The following is a 26,877-nucleotide window of genomic DNA, read 5'->3' as shown; positions in this document are numbered from 1 at the left end:
TTGTCTTTTTTTTTTAGCCGAGAGTCTTTCAGAAATAGTCTCCCTACTCCTGCGGGGTAGGGGTAAGGTTTGCATACATACTACCATCTCCAGACCCCATTAGTAAAATTTTATTGGATTGTTGTTGTTGTTTGTTGGCCGATTATTTGGGCTTAAGTGGAATAGTGGAAAAAGTTGGGCTAGCACATATAAATGAGTAATTTGCGCAAAATACCCATTGAGCTTAAAATAATTATCCTTTTCTACCAATTTGAAAACTATTTACAAGATATATACCTACCCAATTAAAATTATTTATCCCTATCTATCCACCCATTATCCTTTTAGCTTAGCTTACCTTGATTTTGCTTGACTTGACTTGAATTTGCTTGGTTTGCTTGACTTGATTTGAATTGACTTTGCTTGCTTGCTTGCTTGGTTTAGTAACTTAGTTTAACTTCATTTGGTCGGCTTTGATGGGGGCAAACCACATGGGCAGGGTAAGTAGCATAAATAATTTAGCCTGAAAATAAACTAGGAACGACAATATGTTTATGTGGTCGAGTGCGAGTTTAAAAAGGATAAGCCTTTATTAAACAACATATTCGTCATTCGAAGTAAATATATTTATTTATTCCATTTAATTGGATGAGATGATCACTAGATAAAAATAACAAAATTCAATGACTCTCATTTTTTTGTTGGACCATAATTTTTATGTTAACAACAACAACAAATTTAGACGTACAACTTATCCTTATTATCTACAGGTAGGAAGATTGTTTCGATAGGCCCTCGGCTTACTCATTGAATAGTAATTTTCATGTCCCCCACCCCCACCAAAATAATGATGATTGACTGATAGAGTTGATACATTGCATCCTAGAAGTGTAAGATGGAACCATTATCAGGATTTTCCTTCTCCTTGCGCTACGCCTAAAAACACAACATAATAAAATTTTAAAGGGGAAACTACAAGCTATGTCCATTTATAAGTAGTTCATTACAAAAATTGGTCAATTCTTAAAATATTACTAATATTAGTCAAATATTATTAATATTAGCCAATTAGCTATTTGTAGCTAAAAAATATCAAATTTTTGCTTTCTTTTGAGTGGGTGCTATTAGAATAGATTGGGTATATCTTAAGGAGTTTGAAACTCAATGGGATGATTTGGTGAAGTTTTGAGGTGGTTTGAATTGAAAATTCGAAGTAAAAACTAAATATGAAAAAAATGATGTGTATCATTTGTGTATCACATATGTATCATATTTGTATCAATTGTGTATCATATGGATATCCATGTATACATGTGTGTGAGATACATGCGTGATACATTTTTGATACATGTGTCGCAGAAGAATTTTTTGAACTCCATTTAATTATGAATTTTCATATAAATCCAGTCCAAATCACCTCCAATCTTCTTCAAATTTTGTATATTGACTTATCTATATGTTTTCAATGAATTTCAATTATACCCATTAAAAAAAATTCAGCATAAGTACACTAGAACTCCAGCATAATATACTGGAGTTCCAGCAAGTATAATTGTCCAGTATAATATACTGGAGTTTGGAGCACCGGTGCTCCAGTCTCCAGTATATTATACTGGAGTCAGCAAAGTATACCGGTCCAGCATAATATGCTGGAGTTCATACACAGGTGCACCGAACTCCAGTATATTATGCTGGACCGATCTCTGTTGTAGCAAAGTAGTGGCTATTTTTCATTGACTTCGTAAATGCTAGCTATTTTTGAATGACCAATCCGAAAACTGACTATACCGTGCTAATTTTACGTCAGTTGAACATACAGGGCTCCAAACAATAGAGAGCCCATTTAAAAAGATGCACTTTAGAAATATTTTTGGCTACCAGCAACTAATAGATTAGAGAGAAGATGCACATAAACTGAACTTATGGCAGTCTTATTTGTATATCTCATATAAGTTATGCTTGTGTATATATTTTGTCAAGAAAACACCCTATAAATTGGGCTTTCATGTGTATTAAAGAAGAATTAATCTAAATAATCGTCAATTCAACCGCTTAAATTAAAAGTAACCAGTCAATATATAATATATCATAATCCATTTAAATTATGTGTATAATCGAATGTATAATCTGTATATGCCGATTAGGAAAAGTAAACAAATTCCGGCCGATTATTTGTAAAAAAAAAAGATATGATTGGGCCTTAAGCCTGTGAACCAAAAGGAAATGGTCAGTTTAGCCTGATCTTTACTCTTTTTAAACTTGCACGTAGAGATATATGCAAGGTGTGAGTTATAAACATAGACTTTAATTCCAATATCCATTTTTATCCAAATCGAATATTATTGACTAGAGTCTACACCTGCTTGTCGCTTCAGTTTGCATGTTAACCTTCTGGTTAGAATATCTCTACACTAGCAATAGCTAAACAAAATCCAGTAAAAATAGCGCGGGCTAGCCAGTTTTTGGTCTGATAATTCAAAAATAGTCATCGTTTGTAAAGTCATTGAAAAATAGCCACTATTTTGCTGCAACACGGAAAGTTCCAGCATAATATACTGGAGATCGGTGCACCTGTGTATGAACTTCCAGCATATTATGCTGGAACTCCAACACGCGGAAAGTTCAAGTATAATATACTGGAGGTTGGAGCATCGGTCTATTGTACTGGAACTCCAGTATATTTATACTGGAGTATTTTTACGGATTTTGAATAGTGTTTTTGTTCAGATTTATTTTTACATGAAAAGTGGTTAAATTTCGATTACTTTTGAAACTGTGGCTATTTTTAAATGACCACTTGTAAATCTGGCTATTTTTGAATTTCTCCCCGAAATCCAGCCTAGTTAATAAAGGATTATAATATATAGTGACTGTGTGTTAATCTAATATCCAGGGGGGATTTAGGGGGGCGCAAGGGGGTTCACCCGAACCCCCTTCGCCGAAAAATTACACTGTATATATAAGGCAAAATCTGTTTTTTACCTCTATATATTAAGTTTTGAACCCCTTAACACAATCCAAAAGTGTAGTTTAGTGGTCAAGGGGTTCAAAATCTACATAAGGTCATGAGTTCAATTCTCACTAGATACAAAAAAACAATTTTAAAACCCCCTTTGTGGAGATCCTACCTCCGCTACTGCTAATATCTATATACAACTTGCAAAAGCAATGACGTATTGCTCCAATCTGGTGTCTTGTAGCCAAAGGTAAAACAAGCAATGGAATAAAAGAACGGGTATTATCACTTTTAGTTCGCGTCAGAAACTATTTATATTTGTATATAACTGATGGTAAGCAACCCCCACTTCCAACCGAGAGGTTGTGAGTTCGAGTCTCCCCAAGAGCAAGGTGGGAAGTTCTTGGAGGGAAGGATGTCGGGGGTCTATTTGGAAACAGTCTCTCTACCCTAGGGTAGGGGTAAGGTCTGCGTACACACTACCATCCCCAGGCCCCACTAAGTGGGATTATACTGGGTTGTTGTTGTTGTTGTATATAGAACGTGTATATATACAAAATATATACTTTTTTGGCTATTACTTTAAGAGCGGCCATACAGTATCGTTTTTTCATAAAAGAATAGCAGAAATGGACGTTTATAATAGGAAAGTGCTTTCTGTGATCAAAAGAATATAATAAACACACAGGAAGTGTTTTTCCTGTTGTAAAATTCTGCTTGGAAATTTCGTAGCATCTTCCATGCATAGGGCTTTATCGATAAAACTTGCTTTCTCCGATGATAATTGGGTCATCCTTGAATTACCAAAGGCGAAATATAAAATTGGCTGGTCGGTCGAAACTAATTATATTTGTTAGTCAAAAAGTATATATATATATATATATATATATATACAAAAAATATACATTTTATCGCCAATTTTTTTGGAAGCAGCTAAAAAAATATATTTCTCAAAAATACAAACTCATTTTGCCTACCGTCAAAAAATTCATTTTAGGTGGTAGGCAAAATGAATTTACTCTGTTTATGCCATTCATGATATTATTATTGTTTAGTCATGAATTAAACAATTAAACCGAGGATTTCTCAATGTCTTTACAAAAGGAGCAAATTCCGTCTTTTGAACCTGGAATTGATTGAATGATCTAAAAATATATTAAGCTGCTCAAGAGTAGATATATTTAATTATTTATGCACACACGTAATATGTTTTAGTTTACTACAGAATTAGACTACTTGAATAAACACGCCAAACCTGTGTTTTATGATGCTTTATTCGTTATTATCGGTTTAGGTTAGAGAGACAATACGTAAACGTAACATACAATTATTGATTTATACATGATACATGTCGCAACCTGTTTTGAAATTCCCATTTTCAGACAATATATATATGATGACTCTTTCATTACAATATCAAACAGAATGTAGGTATAGCAGCAAATATCCTTAACTGACATATACTTATTTCTTCAACTTCAAATCGGATGAATAATCTCAATTACGTAAATTTGCCTTGAATTAGAACAAGAACAAAATCCAAATTAAGTTAGATATATATTCGATGAATGTGATGGAACACTGCTCTTTCATTCTTTATTAGAATAATAATGATGCTTAAGTACACGTAGATTATACTTAAGAAAAATGAAGAATATGATTTTGGACGTACCTTATAACACACTTGAGAGCTGTCGTTTCTGGTTTTTGGTTTTTCCTATCAAAACTGTGTGCTTTACATGTAACCATTTGTCTTTATTTTATCATCATCATTTTCATTGCGATAATTTGTACTTTGATCATTAATTATACTATAGCAAGCACGCTTTCTGTTACGCAACGCCTTCCTGATGTTCTTTGGAAGGGCAACGTAAGGCTAAGCAACCGATGTCAATGCGGTTGTTGTCCGCCAATGAGGTCCCCTCCGCACGCTAGACTAGATTGTCAGTGTTGTGCGGGAAAATCAATGTCACGAGCAATTGCGGAAACTGAGAGAGAATTGGGTTTTGAATGATGATGATGATTTTATTGATGAATGAAATGCTGATTACAAAAGATGCGGTGTCGAGGGAGAGAGACACCAGTACAGAAAATTGCTTGCTTGAAAATGTTTGATTGTTTGATCCCCCCTAATAATACTTAAAAAAAATAAACCAAAGTTACATGACTAGTCCTAATAAAGCTGTAGAAGCACACAGAATGAAAATGAGGTAAACTAGCCTATAATTACAATGAAAAAGACTTAGTTTATTTCAATGTAGAACCAAGTCCGATGGCAGCAATTGTGTCTTGCGGGTCAGGGTCTACGCGCGCAGTGCTGTGGGCGCGCACGACACTTGTTGTGCTGGCCTGAGGCTGGGCGCTGGTGCTTGGCATCAGGGTCTGTGCGCGAGGCGCTTCTGGAATGGGCCTGCAGCCGGGCGCTGGCGAGGCATCAGGATCTGCGTGCGCGGCATTGTCAGTGCACACGACGCTATTGTCATTGGCAGCCGCTAGGCGCTGGCGAGAGGCATCGGTAGGGCGACAGAGGTGCATGCGCGCTTGTCACTTGGCGCAGCCAAGACCACGGGGCCGACCATGGCGCTAGGCATTGTGAGGCTTGCTAGGCCGCTATGGGGCGCGGCCAAGGGGTCATGGGGCGTGTCTGGAAAGCAGCCCATGACATTCTCCCCCACCTGAGTTGGCGCCGTCCTCGGAGCCTTATGATGATGATAATGATGATGATGATGATGATGATGATTCTGGTGGTTGTTGGATGGGAGGTCTGCGCCCCTCTGTCCTTTGAGTTTGATGTTGTAGCGATGCAATGATTTCATGCGGCTGACATGGAAGACTGGATGGATCTTCCACCAGGATGGGGTTTTCACTTGGTATGTGGACTTCCTAATGCGTTTTTCAATGGGCAGAGGCCCGATGTATTTTTGTTGCAGGCGAGGGTCATGGGTCCTCTCTGCAAACAAGTATCGCTTTGGGATGCATAGCATTACTTTGTCCCTTGTTTGATGTTGGGCAAAGCAAAGATTTTGTTCGGTGAATCTTTTTTCCCGCTCTTGGGCTTTGACAAGATAGCTCCGCACTATCCCCATGTTGCGCTCCCATTCGCTCGAGAAGTTGGCAGCTCGAGGAGATTTCGGCATGGTTGATGCATTCACCGTTTGTGGGAGAAGTGATTGTTGCCCGGTAACAATTTCAAAAGGGCTTTTGTTTGTATGATGGCTCTTTTGAGAATTGAAACACAGTTGAGCAGCATCCAAGAGCTTCACCCAATGCTTCTGTGATCCGGTTGCAAAGTTGCGGAGATATTCCTCCAGCATGTCATCGAACCGGTTTGTCTGGCCATCCGATGGTGGATGGATGTCTGAGTTGTGACTCAATGTTGACACAAAGCACATGAAAAGATGGGTCCAAAAGTTGCTAGTGAAGCGTGAGTCGCGCCTACTAACAATGTCTTTGGGTAGGCCCCAATGTTTGACAATGTGCGAGAAGAAGAGTCAAGTTGTATCTTCTGCTGAGATGTTCTGCGGGGCTGCTATAAAGGTTGCATAGTTTGAAAACTGATCTATGACAACCAAGATGGATGCAAGATTACCGACTTGGGGCAATCCCGTGATGAACCTGAGGGAAACACTTTCCCATGGTCTCTGAGGGACATGTAATTGCTGCAAGGGTCCCGTCTGTGATAAGTGATCCGACTTGTCCTTGTGGCATGGCTGACAAGTCTTCACATGCTGAGGAGCGTCACCAGTCTTTTGAGGCCGATGACATGATGGTTGATTGTTGCTGCGAAGGGTAGCCGGAACCAAGGGTTCAGGTATGTTGACTACCTTCTCCAACTGCATGGCCGAGATGTTTTTAGCGGCCATCTTTATGGGAAAGCAGGGTATGGTGCAGGGTTTGGCCCCATCTTTTCCCAACATCAGGAGCATGTTGGCATATGGTACTGGTATGGTGTTGGTCTGCCTCATGAACTCCAAACCCACTATCATGTCGAAGTCATCTATGATTGCAATGCGCAGGTCGATGCTTCCTTTGTATGGTCCAAGTTTCACTGGGACATTTGTAGCTGTTCCACCCAATGCCTAGGGTGGTGAGTTGATGGCCTTGACGCAGCCTTTGCTCTTTTGCACAACAAGACCCAGGCGCTCTACTTGAGTTGAAGACAAGTAGTTGTGGGTAGCACCCGTGTCTATCAATGCGTGAAGGGGCTTGCCGTTCACTTTCAATTCGACGAACATTAGGGTCCTCGCTTATTTAGGAGGCCTCTCATCCATCTTTTCCTTCCCTTTCTTGGTGATTGGGACTGCGATTTTCTTAGGAGGACATGCAGTGGTCCCCGCTAAGGCATGTGGGATAGAGCCAACAATTGCATTGAAGGCGCCTACCTGGTCTGATTCTGATGTGTCTGATGCATCTGACTCATCCTCGACAGTCTGATGAGCATTGACCTGTTTGGGCATTCATTGTTCTAATGTGCCCCGCCGCAATGACGGCATTCTGAGGGAGGCTTTCTCCCCCGATTGTTGTTGATGGATGCAACACTGTTGCTGCTGGAGGGAGGAGTCTTAGTTTTGGATGCACTCCGATCTCCCCCACTTTTGCTTGGGCCACCATTGCTGGGATGGTTCCCGTTGAATCCCTCTCGGACAGACGGCTGGGGTCTGTCTGAGTTCCCAAATGATAATCGCCAAGACATTCTGCAGCTTGAATAGCCTTGGGCAGGGTGTCTACCCATTGTCTCTGTAGTTCCATACGGGCATGAGGTTTCAAACCTTCTATGAATGCGAAGAGTTTGTCTTTGTCCCCCATGTCGCATATGTTTAGCATGATTGCGGAGAATTCGCGCACGTACACCCGCACTAATCTGGTGTGGCGGAACTCCCGTAGCTTTCTCCTTGCGTTGTATTCCACATTTTCGGGGAAGAACTGCAGGCATAGTGCTGCCTTCAATTCATCCCATGTCTGGAGAGTACCTTCACCGGCCTTGATGGCTTCGTATTTGAACCGCCACCAAAGTTTGGCATCGCCCTGAAGATACATGGCAACAGTTGCTACCTTTTTGGATTCTTCCAAATGGCCCACGGCATCGAAGTATTGTTCGATGTCGAAGATGAAGTTTTCCACTTCTTTAGCATCCCGGGATCCGTAGTATGGCTTTGGCTCCGGTATCTTAAGCTTTTGCGGAATGGGGGTGAGGTTTGATGCACCCCTGATGTGGTTGTCGCCTCCTCGAAGTAGGCTTTGTAGGGCAGCATTGACAACATTGAGCTTGCCTGTCAAGTTGTCTATGGTTTGTTGCATGGCAGTTAGTCTATCTGCCTCTTGTTGCCGATGAGCTAAATCATCGGCACGCTCCTGTTGGAGGTCCTCAAATTTGCCATGAATATTGGCAGTTTCAATGGCTACCGTTTGTCGGTCATCCTCAGAGTCACGACTGATGTTTGCAATGTCATTTTCTGCCTGCTGCATTCGGCAGTCCAGGTCGTCCAACCTTTGCACTAGGTTGTTGTTTTGATCAGGCACCGTATCCACGATGGGTCGTAATCGGTCAACCGTCTCTTCTAGAGATGTTAGGCGCTCCCCATGATTCGCCATGGTCAGAAATGGTGATGATGGCAAATGTGTTCCCTCGTTTGATGTTGAGCCTAGGCTCTGATACCAACTATTACGCAACGCCTTCCTGATGTTTTTTGGAAGGGCAACGTAAGGCTAAGCAACCGATGTCAGTGCGGTTGTTGTCCGCCAATGAGGTCCCCTCCGCATGCTAGACTAGATTGTCAGTGCCGCGCGGGAAAACTAATGTCACGAGCAATTGCGGAAGCTGAGAGAGAATTGGGTTTTGAATGATGATGATGATTTTATTGATGAATGAAATATTGATTACAAAAGATGCGGTGTCGAGGGAAAGAGACACCAGTACAGTTTGCTTGCTTGAAAATGTTTGATTGTTTGATCTCCCCTAATAATACTTAAAAAAACCAAAGTTACATGACTAGTCCTAATAAATCTGTAGAAGCACACTGAATGAAAATGATGTAAACTAGCATATAATTACAATGAAAAGGACTTAGTTTATTTCAATGTAGAACCAAGTCCGATGGCAGTAACTTTGTCTTGCGGGTCAAGGTCTGCGCGCGCGGTGTTGTGGGCGCGCGCGACACTTGTTGTGTTGTCCTGAGGCTGGGCGCTGGTGCTTGGCATCAGGGTCTGTACACGAGGCGCTGCTGGAATGGGCCTACAGCTGGGCACTGGCGAGGCATCAGGATCTGCACGCACGACATTGTCAGTGCGCGCGACGCTGTTGTCATTGGCCAGCCGCTGGGCGTTGGCGAGAGGCATCAGTGGGGCAACAGAGGCGCATGCGCGCTTGTCACTTGGCGCAGCCAAGACCACGAGGCCGACCATGGCGCTAGGCATTGTGAGGCTTGCTAGGCCGCTATGGGGCGCGGCAAGGGGTCATGGGGCGTGTATGGAAAGCAGCCCATGACATTTCGCATGTTTCCTTCCTGTCCAAATGTGCAAATAAAATCTTACATCACTAAAGCTGATACAAAATTTAGTGAAACAATATTTTTAATGATGTGAAGCCTTTTGAAAAGTTAGTGTGATCATTTAATCTAGAGGTTGATCGTGGTAGGTCTGAGGAGAATTTGGTTATAATGAGTTTGATAAGAGATAAAGCTATACCAAAAAAGTATGGGGGCGAGGTGATAATGTAGGACATGACATATCTGCAGCTTACCAGGACATGGCCCTTGATAGAAAAGTTTGGAAGTCGGGAACTAGAGTAGAAGGCTGGTAGGTAGTTGCGAATTTATCCTTTACTTACCTGTAGTATCGATAGTAATCTCGTACTTTCTTATATAATTAGATTTGTATTACTAGTAGTTGTTTTATTGCCTCACTTTTCTTGTTATTTTCTTGTTATTGGTACTGCTTCGTGTTGTTGTTTCCTTTCTGTGGTTTATCTATTATTGTATTTCTTTTTGACAATGCTCTGACTTTGCTTTTCCTGATCTGAGGGATTATCGAAAGCAACTTCTCTACATTCACAAGGTAGGGATAAAGATGCATACATGATCACGCCCAACTATGCCTTATAAAAAGGATACACGGACATTGCAAATATAATATGAGTATTTAGCCCAGAGTCGAACCCACAAGGAATTAACCTATCAATTACTCTCATTAGATTTATGAAATTCTACTTAATTAACTTCCCAAACGTTCTGAATAACAATTGAGGATATTTCTACTAACTACGAATGAATGTAAATAAGCAACTGAAAACTAACTATGATTAAGTTGTAAACAATTAAGAGAAGGTTCTAAGGTTATGATTTCCCCTATTGATGGAATCCCTTCCGGCTATGTTTCACATATTATTGCCTAATCGTCTCTATCAATCATGAGCACTCTTATTACCGTAAATCTCTTCCGAGTAATCACGATAATTTACTATACGCACTCTCCTAAGTTACGCTAGCTGGCTTTGTTTATAACAACTCACTTTAGATTGCACTCAAGACTTTGTTATCCCTAATACCGCCTTTAACCCCTCGGTTATTGATCCCTCATATACTTTGGGAGTGGTGTTGTTCAACAATTACCTAAATATGCACTCTCTCCCAATTTATACACACTAAATAGGCACAGCTAATTGAGGATCCTATCAATTAACTACAATAAGAACATAGTTGAACAAATAGAGATTAAACTGGGCAAACTATATTAACATAACAAGAAGTTCATCCTTCAATAGGTTCCATCAAAACCTTAGACTAAATATTTAGCTACCCATACTAGTGTTTATCATAACAATAGTCAAATTCATCACAAATAGTAAAACACAAAAGGAAGAAAGGAAGAACTCGATGTTGAATATCCTCCTTGCCTCTTGCCTCCCCTTTTCTTGAACTAAGCTATGAAAAACTTGATAATGTTCCCTTGAGCGAGCTGGACCTTCTATAGGTTAAGTGTATTTTCCCTCGAACATCCAATTTTACCCCTGTAGTTTATTTTTTCGGAACTGGGCTAGCGTGGTTGCGCTAGTAGACGCACTAATGACCGCGCATATGGCCTATCATTCTGCCTCGAATTCCTGGGCTAGCGCGGTCACGCTAGTGGACGCGCAAATCACCGCGCTAGTCTGGGTTTTCATTTCAGCTATTCGTTCTTGGGTCTTCCTACGTACTTAGCTCCTAGTGGCTTCTCTTGCTTCGATTTAGCTCCAATTACAGTTTTAAGTCCTCATACATGCAACTAGCTCCTGCAAATCATGAAATTCACAATTAGAGCCAATTTATCATCATTTACTATCTTATAACAACGAAACATAGTCAAGTTGGGGCATAAAAAGTCGCCAAATTACATAAATCTAGCCTATTATCAACACCCCACACTTAAATCATTGCTAGTCCTCGAGCAATCCACCACACTCTATAGAGGTTCCTTCACTGAGCATTTTTCCCTAACGTATCACACCAAGAACAAATCGCCAATGTTACGCCTAGTAGTGAACAATCTTCGCCTTAAAAGTCGATTCTCACGTGCCATGCAATCTTCATACTTACTCAAATTACCCTTTACAGAGGACAAGACTCGCCTTTCCTTCGTGAATCACATGCCCTCACATCACACAAGAGAGTAGTTCCACAAATATTAACTTTAAGAACAATTAGGAACGTAGATAAACAAAATTCGCTCACTCTCGCAAAGAACATTCATATGCCACAAAGACGCACCATAAGCTTGCCCATAGTGTACTACTCTACTAATCGAACCCACTCAGTCTAAGATCAATTAGGACTTCGCTTGGTTGTAATGTAGGCTAAGGGATGGGTAGGATATATTTGGATATAGTGTCTAACCTCCCTAAGCACTTTTAATACAATCACATTAACCTTTAAAACCATACTTATGTCAAACAGATATTCCACCCCATTTTTATTTACAACATCCTACTCCATTAGGTGCAATTGTAACAAACCACCACTTATCGACTACTACATTTGCTCAATTTTTTTTTAAGTGGTACTTATTCTTTTACTTGTCCAAACACTGCACCTTTCCTCTGTTTCATCGGTTCCACTCAAAAACCAAACCACCACCTCACACTTTTGCTTTTGCATAATTTCAATACCATTCAAGTGCTTATGGGAGGTAAAGGGGTTCAAACAGATGTCCATTCAAACTATTGGGTAAGGTTCGTAATGTGGTTGCCAAAAAAACAGGCTTATAGGCTCAACGGGGTTGACTACGATGTATTACATTTAGGTGGGTATACTTTATACGTCTGGCTCAACAAAGAAATGCCTATATCACTTCTAAGATTGAATGAAACTACTATTCGCTTTGCAAACACACGAGGCAAGTTCTAGGCATCAAATGTAAAACATAGAATACAGTATAACTCACACACACATGGCACATGACTCATTCCAGATTGGCTTATCAAGACACTCTCGTTTAAGTATTCAAGTCAGCGACAAACATACAATTTACGGTACTTTAGCAACAATCATCCACTAAGACTAAGCGTTACACACTAGTGTCTATTGTGTTTAGGTGTATCAAGGCCAAGGGTTTCTCTTTCGATTTCAGCTCGTAGCCCATCAATACTAACTAAATACTAAAAAAACAAAATAGACAAAAACTACTTACACCCAGTTCAAGCTAAACCCTTGGAAAAGAACCGTGGCCCAAAGAAAAACCAAGGGGGAGTTACTACACTACCTAAAAATAAAAAAAATCTTTTTGGTATTTTCTCTAGACTTACATCCCTCAAGAAAATTGTCTAACGAATCCGTCATCACGAAGAGTCTCCGTATACATTTTTTTTTTAGATTTTTACGTCGACTTAGTCCTTCAAGAACCCCGTCGAAAGAGATCCGTCGTCGGGACATGTCAACTTACCTACTTTAAACTTACCTAAATTAACTATCACTCAAACCACAATCAAGAAGAAGAAACATCAAACAATCAAATTTTTACATGTACATACACACATTGAAGTATCCCCCACCCCACACTTAAGAGGTAGCCATGTCCTCATGGCATAAAAAAATAAGGAACAGTGAGGTAAAAGAACTTCCCTAAAAGATCACTCCTGATCGAAGACGGTGTCTAGGTTCAAATTGCAAGCACGACCTAGAGCTCTCAGCTAGCCTAAGATTTTCTTCTCTAATTTCACCTGCCGTTCAGCCACCGCGTCAACACGGGCACCCAATTCAGTTACTAAGGTATGCAACCCAGCCACCTCATGCTCCAAAGCGGTGAACCGAGAAACCCGAGCAGCTCCAGAAGGTGTTGCAGTCCCAGATGGTGTTGCAGCTGCTGCAATTTGCTCATGGGCCTGTGGCTCGGCCCTCACGTCCTCCTGCTCAGCCTCTTTTTCCTCAGAGTCATCAGAGTCACTACTATCCTCACCACATGTTGCCGTTGGCTCCTTACCAGTGGTTACCTTGTCTGCTCGGAACTTGCAATCTTTTGGCACTAGCCCGTCCACTGCTAGATTTTCTAGCACCCGAGCTTCCCTGCAAAGTTTAGTAACCAATGAAGGGAAAAAGAACCCATACCTTTTGACTGGACAGCGGGTGAACATCTCCTCATGAATCACTTTAGCCACGTCGAAGTTGTGACCATTGATGAAGCAACAGATCAAAGCCGCTCGGGGGCCATTCACCTCCGTAGTGTTGGAGGACGGATTAGACGGTTGTTGATAATATACAACCAGCACTTCCCTTCAAAGGTTAGTGCCGAGGAGTGAAACTTCTCACTATACTTCATCCAGACCACCTCTTTCCTGGGTACACAGATCGTTTCAAAGAACCATGCCCACTGCGTGTGTGTGTGGCCATACCTCTCATAATAGTCATCATAAGGATCCACAAGAGGGGGCAACTGATACGACGTCTGTATAGCCTCAACAGAGGCATTCACCGCCTTTCTGCGCACTGTGATATGCCATTGACATGCTCCTTCATATTGGCATAAAATTCTCTCACAACCATTACATTACCCTTGCCTGGCTCGTTAATGAAAGTTTGCAACCCTCGCCTCACCAGCTCAGTATACATGTGAGGGCAGCCAAGTTGGACCGATCCTATGTCAATTCCCCTTTCCGGAATCGGCTTTTTAGTGGCCTTATCCGCAAAGCAGTCCTGAGCCTTAGCAGAGACAAACCTGATGCTATCAAAGGGACGAGTAGGGGCGGACTCATGTGCCCTAGACGAACCAGCTTGGCTGCTAGAAGAGGCATCTGTGGTGCCACGTTTCCGAGATGGAGCCATAGTACCTGGAAAACGGGAGAACATTAGCACAGCCCAACACAAAATTGTGACGCAACGCGGTTGCTCAGACTTCACACGCATAAGTGGTCATAACCTACACAATTACATTCACTGAGGCCTTTACACAAACACTTTATGGGCATTATACACTCACACCCCATTTCACACATGTTCCAACCTTAACACCACTACAATATCCTCCAAAATCACATACTAAGTGCAGCTATACTCCACCAATCTTACCACCCACAAACACTACAACATATGTTAGCAATTCTACTAATAAAAAACAAAGAAAAACAACTACATAAATGCAAAACTAAAAAACACACGAAATTCTGAAAAAAAAAAGAAAATAATCAAAAGAAAAAATGGAACAATGAAATCATACCTGTAGTGATAGATTGTGGGGATAAGAGAAGAAAAGTAGAGGGGAATGTGGCTTGAGACCTGGGAAAGTGAGGTTGGAGAGAAGGGGAGTTCTTTGAAGAAGAAGAGGGGTTTAGGGTTGGGAAGTTGTTTGTATCGGTGGGGGGGGGAATTTGGGAGTGAAGAGGGGGGTTATTATATGGAGGGGTAATTTAGACTAAAGTAAAAAAAAAGAGTTAACATAAAAAAATTAAAATAACAAAAAAAATGCATCAGACTTGGGCGGGACTAGCACGGTACGAGCGCGGCCGTGCTAGTCTAGAAAGAACACTAGGCGATATGCGCGACCACTAGTGCGGCCTGTAGCGCAGTCGCGCGTTCACATGCGCGTTCATCAGCGCGGCCGCGCTAGTATTTTTGGGCTGAGGCAGAACACTTGCCCATATGTGCGACGCGCTCCTAGGCACGTTTTTTCATATTTTCACCTGTTCTTACCACTTTCGATGGCCTTTTCACCCGCCCATTGTCACCTATATTGGTTAGTACTTCCCAAAACTCACAATTAACAACTACTACTATCGTTGGGTTGCCTCCCAACCAGCGCCTTAGTTAATATCGTGGCACGACGATTACAACAATTCAATGGGTTGCCTCCCATGTAGCGCCTGATTTAATGTCGCGGCATGATGCATACAAGTGCATTTAAGGCTCGCTCGACCTCTGAGGTTCCGTCAGGTGGATCTCTGACACTTCCTTTGGTTCCTTTATGCCTACATATAGCTTCAATCTCTACCCATTGACTCTAAATGTGTGAGAATCTTTCTCTGAGGCAATCTCTACAGCTCCTGAAGGGAATACTTCAACCACTCAAAATGGACCAGACCATCGTGACTTAAGCTTACTCGGGAATAGCCTTAATCTTGAATTATAGAGCAATACCTTGTCCCCGGGGCTGAAATGTCGCTCAATAATGTTCTGATCGTGCAATCTCTTCATTCTTTCCTTGTACAACCTTGTACTCTCAAAAGCCAGATATCGAAACTCGTCAAGCTCATGCAATTCAGTGATTCTCGTTGTGCTCGCAACTTCAATGTCTAGGTTCAGCTATTTCAGTGCCCACCAAGCTTTATGTTCAAGTACCACTGGTAAGTGGCAGGCTTTCCCAAACACCAACTTATATGGTGGCATACCAATTGGTATTTTTAAAGCAGTTCTATAAGCCCAGAGAGCATCATCTAGCTTTTTCGCCAAATCAGTTCTTGTGGCGTTTACAATCTTGGTCAATACACTCTTTATCTCTCTATTTCCCACTTCTACCTCTCCACTCATCTGCGAGTGATACGGTGTTTCCACCTTGTGGCATACATCATACTTCGCTAGCAACTTCTCGAAGGCTCGATTACAGAAGTGGGTGCCTCCGTCACTGATAATCGCTCTCCGGGTCCTAAAACAGGTGAATATGTTCTTCTTCAAAAATCCCACCACCACTCTTGCATCATTAGTGGGCAATGCTGCAGCTTCAACTTATTTGGACACGTAATCCACAGCAACAAGTATGTACTTATTGCCAAAGGAGCTGACGAAGGGTCCCAAGAAATCAATCCCCCAAACATCAAACACTTCCACCTCTTGAATTGGGTTCATGTGCATCTCATGGCGACGTGAAATATTCCCAGTTCGCTGACATTCATTGTAGCCCTTCACCCATTAGTGTGCATCTTTAAACACTGTTGGCCAAAAGAAACCGGCCTCTAGCACTTTCGCGACTGTCCTGACTCCTCCAAAATACCCTCCATATGCCGATGCATGACATGCCTACAAAACAGAAGATTGTTCTATCTCGGGGATGCACCTCCGGATCATATTGTCAACACATATTCGAAACAGGTAAGGTTCAACCCAATAATACATGCGGAAGTCACGATAAAACTTTTTCTTTTGTACAAAGGAAAGGTCATAGGGAACTATACTGCTGGCCAGGTAATTTCCAAAGTCTGCATACCATGGCACTTCCTCAAGACTAGTAGTGAGCAGTTGCTCGTCTGGAAAGGTTTCCAGAATATCCTCAACCTCAACTGAGTTTTCATCTCCCTCAAGTCGTGATAGATAGTCAACGATTTGTTTTTTTGTGCCCTTATGGTCACGAATTTCGAGGTCAAACTCTTATAGTAATAGTACATTAGGCGCGGTTTAGACTCCTTCTTCTCAATCAAGTACCTGAGAGCTGCATGATCAATGTATACAATTACCTTAGAGCCAATCAGGTACGATATGAATTTGTCGAAAGCAAACACCACAACCAACATCTCCTTCTCAGTCACGGTGTAGTTCAACTGGGCTCCACTCAGCATTCTACTGGCATAGTAGATTGGATGTATTAGCTTGTCTTTCCACTGTCCTAGCACTGCCCCCACTGCGTAGTCACTAGCGTCACACATGAGTTTGAATGGTTGCTCCCAGTCGGGGGCAACAATGATGAGTGTTGTGACTAGCCTCTTTTTCAACTCCTCGAATGCTACCCTACAATCATCAGAAAACAAGAAGGGGTGATCTTTTTCTAAGAACTTACAAAGAGGGTTGGCAATTTTTGAGAAGTCTCTTATGAATCTCCGATAGAAACCGACATGCCCGAGGAAGCTCCTGATTGATTTGACTGAAGTTGGAGGGGGCAGTTTTGCTATCACATCAACTTTAGCACGATCCACCTCGATTCCTTTACTTGATACTCTGTGTCCCAAGACTATGCCCTCTTGTACTATAAAATGACATTTCTCCCAATTAAGAACCCGGTTAGTCTCAATACATTGTTTCAGCACACGAGTCAGGTTTATAAGGCATTCCTCGAATGAGTTTCCCACCACTGAGAAATCATCCATGAATACCTCTATTATGTCTTCTACCATGTTAGTGAATATAGCCATCATGCACCTTTGGAATGTGGCGGGTGCATTTCATAGGCCAAAACGCATCCTCCAAAAAGCATGAATTCCATATGGGCAAGTGAAGGAGGTCTTCTCTCTGTCCTCTGGTGCAATGGAGATTTGATTGCACCCTGAGTACCCATCCAGAAAACAGAAGTGTGACCTCCCTGCCAATCTGTCTAGCATTTAATCAATGAAGGGAAGTGGGAAGTGGTCTTTTCGGGTGGCTAGATTTAACTTTCTGTAGTCCATGCAAATTCTCCAGCCCATGATGGTTCTCGTAGAGATCAGTTCATTGTTATCATTTTTTACCACCGTCATGCCACCCTTCTTAGGCACACATTGAACCGGGCTAACCCAGCTGCTGTCAGAGATTGGGAAAATGATTCCCGTATCTAATAACTTTATCACTTCTTTCTTCACAACTTCCTTTATGTTGGGGTTCAACCTTCTTTGGTGTTCCCTGGAAGGTTTGTGACCCTCTTCTAGCAGAATTTTATGCATACAATAGGCAGAGTTGATCCCCTTAATGTCTGCCATAGTCCACCCAATGGCAGTCTTACACTCCTTGAGTGCCTGCAAAAGTTATTGTGCCTGCACATCTAACAAACTAGATGAGATAATAACAGGTAATGTGGAGTTAGGTTCAAGGAACTCATACCTGAGATGGGCGAGCAGTGACTTCTATTCTAGCTTTGGTGGTTCTTTAATGGATGGCTTGGCTGGAGTAGTTTCTCTATTTTTTAAGTGCAAGGGCTCAAATTCAAGGTTCTATCCCAGAACCCTCTGCCCTCTAATGCCAACACCCATTCTGCCAGTTCTTCTCCATTTACCTCATCTAAATTCATCAGACATACAGCCATAGGGTCCTCAATAGTCAGTATCTCATCATCAGCTTCTACGATTACATCCACGGCATCAATAAGAGAGCAATTAGCGAATTCACTTGGTCGCCTCATAGATTTCTGCACATTGAATGTTATCTGTTCATCGTTCAATCTCATCTTAAGCTCTCTAGTCTCATAATCAATTAGAGCTCTCCCAATGGCCAAGAACGGCCTTCCTAAATTATGGGAATTTCTTTATCCACCTTGTAGTCTAGGATCACAAAATCTGCAGGGAACACAAATTTCCCTACCTGAATCAACACATCATCCAAGATACCAAAAGGTCTTTTCACGGTCCTGTCAGCCAGCTACAACAACATAAAAGTGGATCTAGCTCTTCCAATACCCAACCTCTTATAGATCGCCAAGGGCATAAGATTTATGCTAGCCCCCAAATCACACATTGCTTTGGCAAAAGCAAAATTACTAATGGTACATGGAATTGTGAAACTCCCTGGATCGGGCAACTTCTCAGCAATTGATCTCGTCACCACCGCATTGCAGGTCTGAGTCAGCGTCACTGTAGCCAATTCTTAGAAATCGAACTTTTGGGACATCAAGTCTTTCATCATTTTTGCATAACCAGGCATCTCCTTCAAAGCATCTATCAATGGAATATTTACCTGGATTTGTTTTAGCATCTCTAAGAATTTCTTGTATTGTTCCTCTTTTTGGTACTTAGCCATCCTGTGTGGGAATGGTACAAGGGGTCTCTTCTTCCCAATGATTTTGGTATTTTCTTTGTCATCTACCACCTCAACTACCGGTTCCTGGGTTGTCTCAGCCTCTCTCTCAGCTTCAATCTGTGTGTTATGTTCTTCCTAGGCAGGCTGTACTGTCACCTCAATTAGTTTCGTTGACTCATCCAGCTCAATGGGCACTGGTACAAGTGTCTTAGCCTGTCTGCTTTCTCGAGTCCTCTCTTGCTCCAAGTCCAAGTCTCTGCCATTACGTAGACTCACTGCCATCAGCTGCTTCGGGCCTTGATCTTTTGGATTTATTTGAGTGTCTGTAGGTAATGTCCCATGAGGACGATTATTCAAAGACATCGAAATCTGGCACATCTGCACTTTAATATTCTTAATTGTTGAATCATGTGCATCTACTCTTTCACTAGTCTTTGCATTTGACCCAATAACCTGCTGCATCATTGCCTCGAGTCTAGCAAACTCATCTTCCTGTCGTCCACCATACTGCTGCTGAGGAGGATGATACCCCTACTGCTGACTTTGATTATTATATCCCTATTGCCTTGGATAAGGTGCCATATTATTAGGAGGTCTCATACCTCCCATGTTTCCATTGTTGAACTGTGGCTGGACTGGCCTATACGGATGATATTGTTGGCCCCAATTTTGACCACCCTAACTCTGGCCTCCATAATTAGACACATAATTCATTTCCTCAGGGTAATGATGATGATCATGTTCTGCATTCCACTGGTTACCAATTGGCTGACTAATGCAAGATGTACATAAGCCCCCAGTGGTAGTATCTACAATGTGTACCTGTTGTTTCTGTCCTGACTCTTTTACCTTTTTGGTGAGTATACTCATTTGTGTCATTAACGTAGACATATTTTTAGCAAGAGTATTGGATGGATCTATGGAGGTCCTTGATAGGGAATTATGGAGGTCGAGCATTAAGGTTGTAGGTTAGGGGAGAGTGTGAATATTTCTACAGCGCAATAGAGGGAGACTATCCAGTTAGGAGTTAGACTAGGAATGTCATTGGTCGTGTATTGATGCAGGGCTTTCCCTTCTAGTTGTACTATACCAGCCATCTATTTCGTATTTCGTATTTTGTATCCTGTATTCCATATTTCGTATCTCTTATATATTGTTGTTATTTTTATTACGCATTTCTATGGTACTAATATATCATCTCCTATTGCTTTTTTGAGCCGAGGGTCTCCTGGAAACAGCCTCTCTACCCTTCGGGATAGGGGTAATGTCTGCGTACATATTACCCTCCCCAGACCCCACTTGTGGGATTATACTGGGTCGTTGTCGTTGTCATTGTCGTCGCAGTATTGGATGGATCTAAGGGCATTGAGTGAACCACTGGAGTGATAGGTGCATTCCTGGTTGTCCACCCTGAATTTTGTGCCATCTTGTCAAGCAGACTCTGGCCTTCTCTCCATGTTTTGCTCAAAAATGCTCCACCAGCTGAAGCATCAACATTACCCTTCACGCTATCTGACAATCCCATGTAAAACCGTTGTCCCAACATCAGATCTAGAATACTGTGGTGAGGACATATAACCAGCATCCCCTTGAATCATTCCCATGTTTCATGCAGTGTATCCATTGGTCTCTGTTTGAAACTCAAAATTTCATCAATTTGTTGAGCAGTCTTGTTGGGTGGGTGGAACTTGTTCACAAATTGCTTTACTAACTCCTCCCAAGTTGTTATGGAATTAATGGGGAGTGAGTTTAGCCAGATCTGGGCAGCTCCTGTCACTGAGAGTGGAAACAATAGCAGCTTGATTGCTTTCTGAGTTACGTTGGGCTGCCTTTGAGTTTTGCAGATTGACAGGAAATTCTTCAAGTGCTGTTGAGGATCTTCGACTTGTGACACTGAAAATAGTCCCTTGTTTTGCAACAAGTGCAACATATTGTTCGTGATTTGAAATGATTCAGCCTGTATCTGCGGGACTAAAATCGTTGTGGCCAAGTTCTCTGTTGTGGGTTGTGCCCAATCATATAGAGCCGCCTCTGGCACAAGAGGTGCCACATGCGCTATTGGCGCAGCTGGTTCTACCACGTTGTCCCCCATGTCTGGTTTGAATTGTTCAGTTGTTTGTTTTTCCGGTTGGCCCGATTCAAGGCCTTGGAAACTTTCTCGGGATCTGATAATGCTTCAAATACTTCACCAGTTCTCCATGAGTTTCTAGGTGTGCACCTGTACAACCAAGTCAACAAATGTTAAAATTTCAATGTATAGATTGGGTAAAGAGAAAATTGACTACACTAAGAATTTTTGTATTTCTTTCAATTGTAATTGATAACACCGTTAATTCCTCAGCAACGGCACCAAAATTTGATCACGCCCAACTATGCCTTATAAAAAGGACACGCAGACGTTGCAAATATAATTTGAGTATTTAGCCCGAGTTGAACCCACAAGGAATTAACCTATCAATTACTTTCATTAGATTTATGAAATTCTACGTAATCAACTTCCCAAATGTTCTGAATAACAATTGAGGAAGTTTCTACTAACTACGAATGAATGTAAATAAGCAACTGAAAACTAACTATGATTAAGTTGTAAACAATTAAGAGAAGGTTCTAAGGTTATGATTTCCCCTATTAATGGAATCCCTTTCGGCTATGTTTCACATAGAATTGCCTAATCGTCTCTATCAATCATGAACACTCTTATTACCGTAAATCTCTCCCGAGTAATCACGACAATTTACTATGCGCATTCTCCCAAGTTATGCTAGCTGACTTTGTTTGTTACAGCTCACTTTAGATTGCACCCAAGGTTTTGTTATCCCTAATCCCACCTTTAAACCCTCGGTTATTGATCCCTCATATACTTTGGGAGTGGTGTTGTTCAACAATTACCTAAATATGCACTCTCTTCTGAGTTATGCACACTAAAAAGGCACAGCTAATTGAGGATCCTATCAATTAACTACAATAAGAACATAGTTGAATAAATAGAGATTAAACTGGCCAAACTATATTAACATAACAAGAAGTTCATCATTCAATAGGTTCCATCAAAACCTTAGACTAAATATTTAGCTGCTCATACTAATGTTTATCATAACAATAGTCAAATTCATCACAAATAGTAAAACACAAAAGGAAGAAAGGAAGAACTCGATGTTGAATTATCCTCCTTGCCTCTTGCCTCCCCTTTTCTTGAACTAAGCTATGAAAACCTTGATAATGTTCCCTTGGGCGAGCTGGACCTTCTATAGGTTAAGTGGATTTTCCCTCGAACTTCCAAGTTTACCCCTGAAGTTTATTTTTCCAGAACTGGGCTAGCACGGTCGCGCTAGTGGACGTGCTAATGACCGCGCATATGGCCTACCATTCTGCCTCGAATTCGTGGGCTAGCGCGGTCGCGCTAGTGGACGCACTAACCACCGTGCTAGTATGGGTCTTCATTTCAGCTATTCTTTCTTGCGTCTTCCCACGTACTCAGCTCCTAGGGGCTTCTCTTGCTTCGATTTAGCTCCAATTACAGTTTTAAGTCCTCATACATGCAATTCGCTCCTGCAAATCATGAAATTTACAATTATAGCCAATTTATCATCATTTACTATCTTATAACAGCGAAACATAGTCAAACTGGGGCATAAACAGTCGCCAAATTACATAAATCTAGCATATTATCAATACACTATCCTCTCAGATCCTACATGTGAAATTACGTACGCTGGGTCTTGTTATTATTGTTGTTGTTATTGTTATTGTTGTTGTTGTTGCACATTTAACCTAGAGCATCTTAGGTTAGAGCTCGCACCGACTATATTAATGAAGAATTTTGTTTTAAGCTTTGTACCTCATTTGACAATGTGATAGATAGCTAAATGGGGCATCACATCCTTAAAAATTTCTTGGTTTGTACCCCAAATAAAATAGAATGGCGTCCCAAAATAGGGCAGGACCCTGCAATACACACCATCATTGCCCATTAACGTCCAAATTGTTACTATCACCATTTAATGCTTAGAATTTGTACATGGTTTTTTCTTAGAATTTCTTATACCAAACCATTGTCACCAATTTAATATTATTATTAAATTAAACTTATATTTACTATTTAAGAGAAGTAAAAATAAGATCTAAAGATGAAATACCTAGTTCAAATGTTGGTTATTAGCCTCGACATCAACTGTCCCAATGTCGCTTCGTTGCTACTTTAGTTTATCTTATCAACAAAGAAGTGTGGATATAATTTAATTTATGCCTCAAGTTCCTCTTGAACTCGTTTTGTCCACGTCTACTGTAGTTTTCTTCTTTGATTTTTTTTTCTTTAGCTGGATTGTCTCATATAATAGGTATTTTTCCTTCACAAACTAACAAAGAAAGTCACAACGAATAAAATACAAATGACCTAATCGTCAAGATATTATACAGTTCTACCAGTGACTTATGCAAGATTTTCAACAAAGATGTTCATTATTTAAAAAAAAATGCGATAAATAATCTAATGATCTTATATATAACTAATGAATTTTTCCGATAAAAGATGTACCTCCAACACTTACTATGTGTATCCGCCCCCAATTGTACTAGTAGAAAATGAATGAGCTTATAACTTCAATAGAAATTACCAATTTTCTCTTCTAGTTATAAAACTAGAGTATGAAGTATAGCGATGTTATTTGCTCATTTTTGCGCATGTTACAACTTGTTTGGATGGTTGTTACGTATCGTTTCATGATGTATTGTATCGTGTTGTATCGTATTGTACTGTTTTGTTTGATGAATACAATGTTTGGATAGATGGTATCATTTACCATCCTTCCATGATATCATGCACTAGCAATATGAAGAATACACTTACAATATTATAAAGAAAAATTACGATACGGGGTAAAATTACTATATAAAAATGTAGGATAAATGATAAAATAAATGAAGGGTGAGATTGAAAGAAAAGACAAGGTAACGACGCAATCACACCAAATCGGTCGTTACATAAAGTGGCACATCGACGGATTTAATCTTACGATACAATAAAACTTAAGTAACAATCAAAACAAATATCGTATTTAAAGTAACAATACGATACAATACAATAAGTAACAACCATCCAAACAAGCTGTTAGTCCGCGAAAGAAAGAAGTTAAGGCTGGGGTATTTATCCCTTGGGTTAAAGCTTAACATAAAAGAGCAACCTGATGCACAAAGTATCATGTATTTGTTCAGGGCTGAAAAAAGGCAGCATTCCAAGAGAGTGAGACGTAGATAGCGTATCCTAATGCAAGCATCAATATTTAATTTCATGGCCCGAACCCCCTTAAGTTCATCAAGCTTAACATAAGGGAAAAAAAAAAAAAGAAAGACATATATCTATGTGGGGCTGTGATAAAAGGAAAACCCAATTAGATTGAATTAATAGAAGCCACTTATTTTGGATGACAAAAATCACAAAAATCCACTACAACCTCTCACTTGAGGAAAAAAAAAAGCTCCTAACTTGACAAAATACAGAGATACAAAGAATCTACCAAGTAACAAAAATTACATCCCAACTTTTCTTTTCCCTCTTTCCTCTAGATTTAGTACACGTGGCCTAGAGACACCTTCCTCCATATCCAGCATTTCTGAATAATGCTTGCTTTATGTCTTCTGAATTCACAAGTCCTTTCTGCTCCATTTCCTATCACCATATACAAACAATTTACTTATGCTAAAAAAAGTCAAACTTGAATGGAACTAAAACATCCCATAGGTAACTTCAGATAACAATAATACAACAATAACATATCCACCACAAGTGAGGACCTTTAAATTATTTATAAAAAAGTAAAAGTTAACATTGTGCATTAAATTATATATACCTCAGAACAAGAAGCTTGCATTGCAAAATCACTAAAGGAGCTGATTACACAGTGTTGAATATCTAGGCCTAAGGCCTCTAGTGTGGTCACTGTTGATAATAAAAGACCTGGCTTCCCTGCACAACAAATCTCCACTTTTGTATCAACACATCTTCTTTCCACATCAAACTGCAATAAAACATGACTCTTATTTAATTAGGTACCACAACTCAAAATTAATAAAACATAGACAGAACTAAATAGAGCCATACAAAATTCATATAATTGACCCCAACTTAATTTTTTTTGGAATTTAGGCATTAATATTAAAGTTGTTGTAACTTACCTTAGGTGAATTTCTGACTAGCATTTCATTGGGTTTTACATCTTTGAAAATGCTCAACAAGCTTAGTTGATTTGATCCAAGTTCCATTTCTTCTTGCAAATTGTTGATTCTCTCTAGTAGTTCCTTCATATAGTCTATTGTGTCTCCAAGAATTGAGGTTCTGTCCATCTGTGAGAGTGGAACAAGTAAATTAACTTCAGAAAAGTTTACAATTACAAGAATAAAAATACTTGACCAGAAATTTAAACAATTTCCAACTCATAAACTGCATGTTACATGGATTAACAATAAGAAAAAAATATACTCATAGTATAAAGATATTTGACACAATTGGTGCAATCAATGCAATTTGATATGTTATAACAAGTCAGTTACTCCCTCCCATCTATTTTAATTAATTTTTTGGCTTTTTTTTGTCGATTTTCTTTTTCTAAAGTTGCCCTCCTCGGAGTAAAGAGCCTAAGAATATTTGTTGTATTTCCAATGAACAAACAAAGGTTAATATGGTCAATTTCATTGTTAATTAATACTAAAAGGTAAATTCTGTAATATGTGTGAAAACAGCGAAAAAATCAATTAAAGTAAATCGAAAAGTATCATTTTTATAAGGTTACAAGTAAGTTATAAATATATATACTTTTTTACACCGCGAGAACATAAAATTTAAACAGACAAGTAAAAGGGGAATTACCTTACTAATCTTGGGAACTACTGATCTAAGCATAGAGAGTCTGTCATTGAGTCTTTTCCTTCTCCTTCTCTCAGCCATTAAATTCTTAGAAGGTTGCCCATCTAATTTCTTGGATTTTGTCTTTCTTTCTGGACGCAAACCAATATTGAAACAGGGAGCTGCTGCTGCTGCTGCTTCAGATACTTGAATTTGCTCCAATTTACAAGGAACATTATTCCCCATTTCCAAACTACAGTTCCCAACTTCATCTTCCAAGATTGAGGAAAAATCTTCATGGGAATTAGGGAATGAGGATGTATTATCAGTGAGCTCAAGAGGAGACAATTCATCACCAAATGGGCTATAAAATGAAGAATTTATTAGACTTTGGTCAAATGGCAAATCATATGAGTAGTCTTCAAAGGAATTAGAGGTAGTAGTAGTAGTAATAGTAGTAGAAGCACAAGGAAGTGGAATATCAACAGAGTTTAAAGATTCAAAGTTGTAGACATTGTGGTAAAAATCTGTCATTTCCATAGGAACTAGTGTTGTAGTAGTATCCCATGAGTCATTTCTTAGAGATAATAGTTCTTCTAAAAAGCCATTGTCATTGTAATACTCCATGTTGGATTTTTGTGCTTTTCTTGAAAAAAACTGAGGGATTTTGGAGGTTAGTTAATGTAAGGAGGTTACCTTGATAAAATGAAGTTGCAATGAAGTGGAGGATATATATAGGAGAAGAAACATGGCTTTTACTCACTGTTAATTAAGAGATTATAGTATATAGTATATGTTTTATGGGGCATCAATTGTCACCTAGAGTCTTTTAGCCCGTTTGGCCAAAGCTTCAAAAATCAGCTTATTTGGAGAAGTGTTTTTCTCAAAAATACTTTTGGTGAGAACAGTTTGTGTTTGACTAATGAGTTTGAAAAGCACTTCTGAGCAGCAAT

At 40.2% G+C, this 26,877-nt stretch overlaps 1 protein-coding gene and 1 non-coding gene across 2 annotated transcripts; one reads left to right on the top strand and one right to left on the bottom strand.

Annotated features, from left to right (window-relative positions):
• Positions 1-20,642: 20,642 nt before the first annotated feature.
• LOC138890969 (small nucleolar RNA R71) lies at positions 20,643-20,749 on the top strand. The gene has a single exon (XR_011407331.1). It is a non-coding gene; the product is annotated as a small nucleolar RNA R71 (small nucleolar RNA).
• A 3,708-nt stretch (positions 20,750-24,457) lies between these two features.
• Positions 24,458-26,638, bottom strand: LOC104222892 (transcription factor bHLH93-like). The gene is made up of 4 exons (XM_009774216.1): positions 25,949-26,638; positions 25,258-25,425; positions 24,933-25,100; positions 24,458-24,751 (listed from the first exon to the last, which is right to left on the bottom strand). The coding sequence occupies exons 1-4, from the start codon at positions 26,549-26,551 to the stop codon at positions 24,665-24,667; spliced, it is 1,026 nt and encodes a 341-aa protein (XP_009772518.1). The 5' UTR covers positions 26,552-26,638; the 3' UTR covers positions 24,458-24,664.
• Positions 26,639-26,877: the final 239 nt, after the last annotated feature.

Source organism: Nicotiana sylvestris, chromosome 4 (assembly GCF_000393655.2).
Source record: "Nicotiana sylvestris chromosome 4, ASM39365v2, whole genome shotgun sequence".
NCBI lineage: Eukaryota > Viridiplantae > Streptophyta > Magnoliopsida > Solanales > Solanaceae > Nicotiana > Nicotiana sylvestris.
This window is presented reverse-complemented; position numbering and strand designations above follow the sequence as displayed.

Excerpts from the sequence above, each read along its gene's own strand:
- LOC104222892 (XM_009774216.1), bottom strand. The coding sequence starts at position 26,551 with ATGGAGTATTACAATGACAATGGCTTTTTAGAAGAACTATTATCTCTA. Across the intron at positions 25,101-25,257 it reads TAGTCAGAAATTCACCTAAG|TTTGATGTGGAAAGAAGATG; the intron begins GTAAGTTACAAC and ends GTTTTATTGCAG. Across the intron at positions 24,752-24,932 it reads TGCAAGCTTCTTGTTCTGAG|GAAATGGAGCAGAAAGGACT; the intron begins GTATATATAATT and ends ATATGGTGATAG.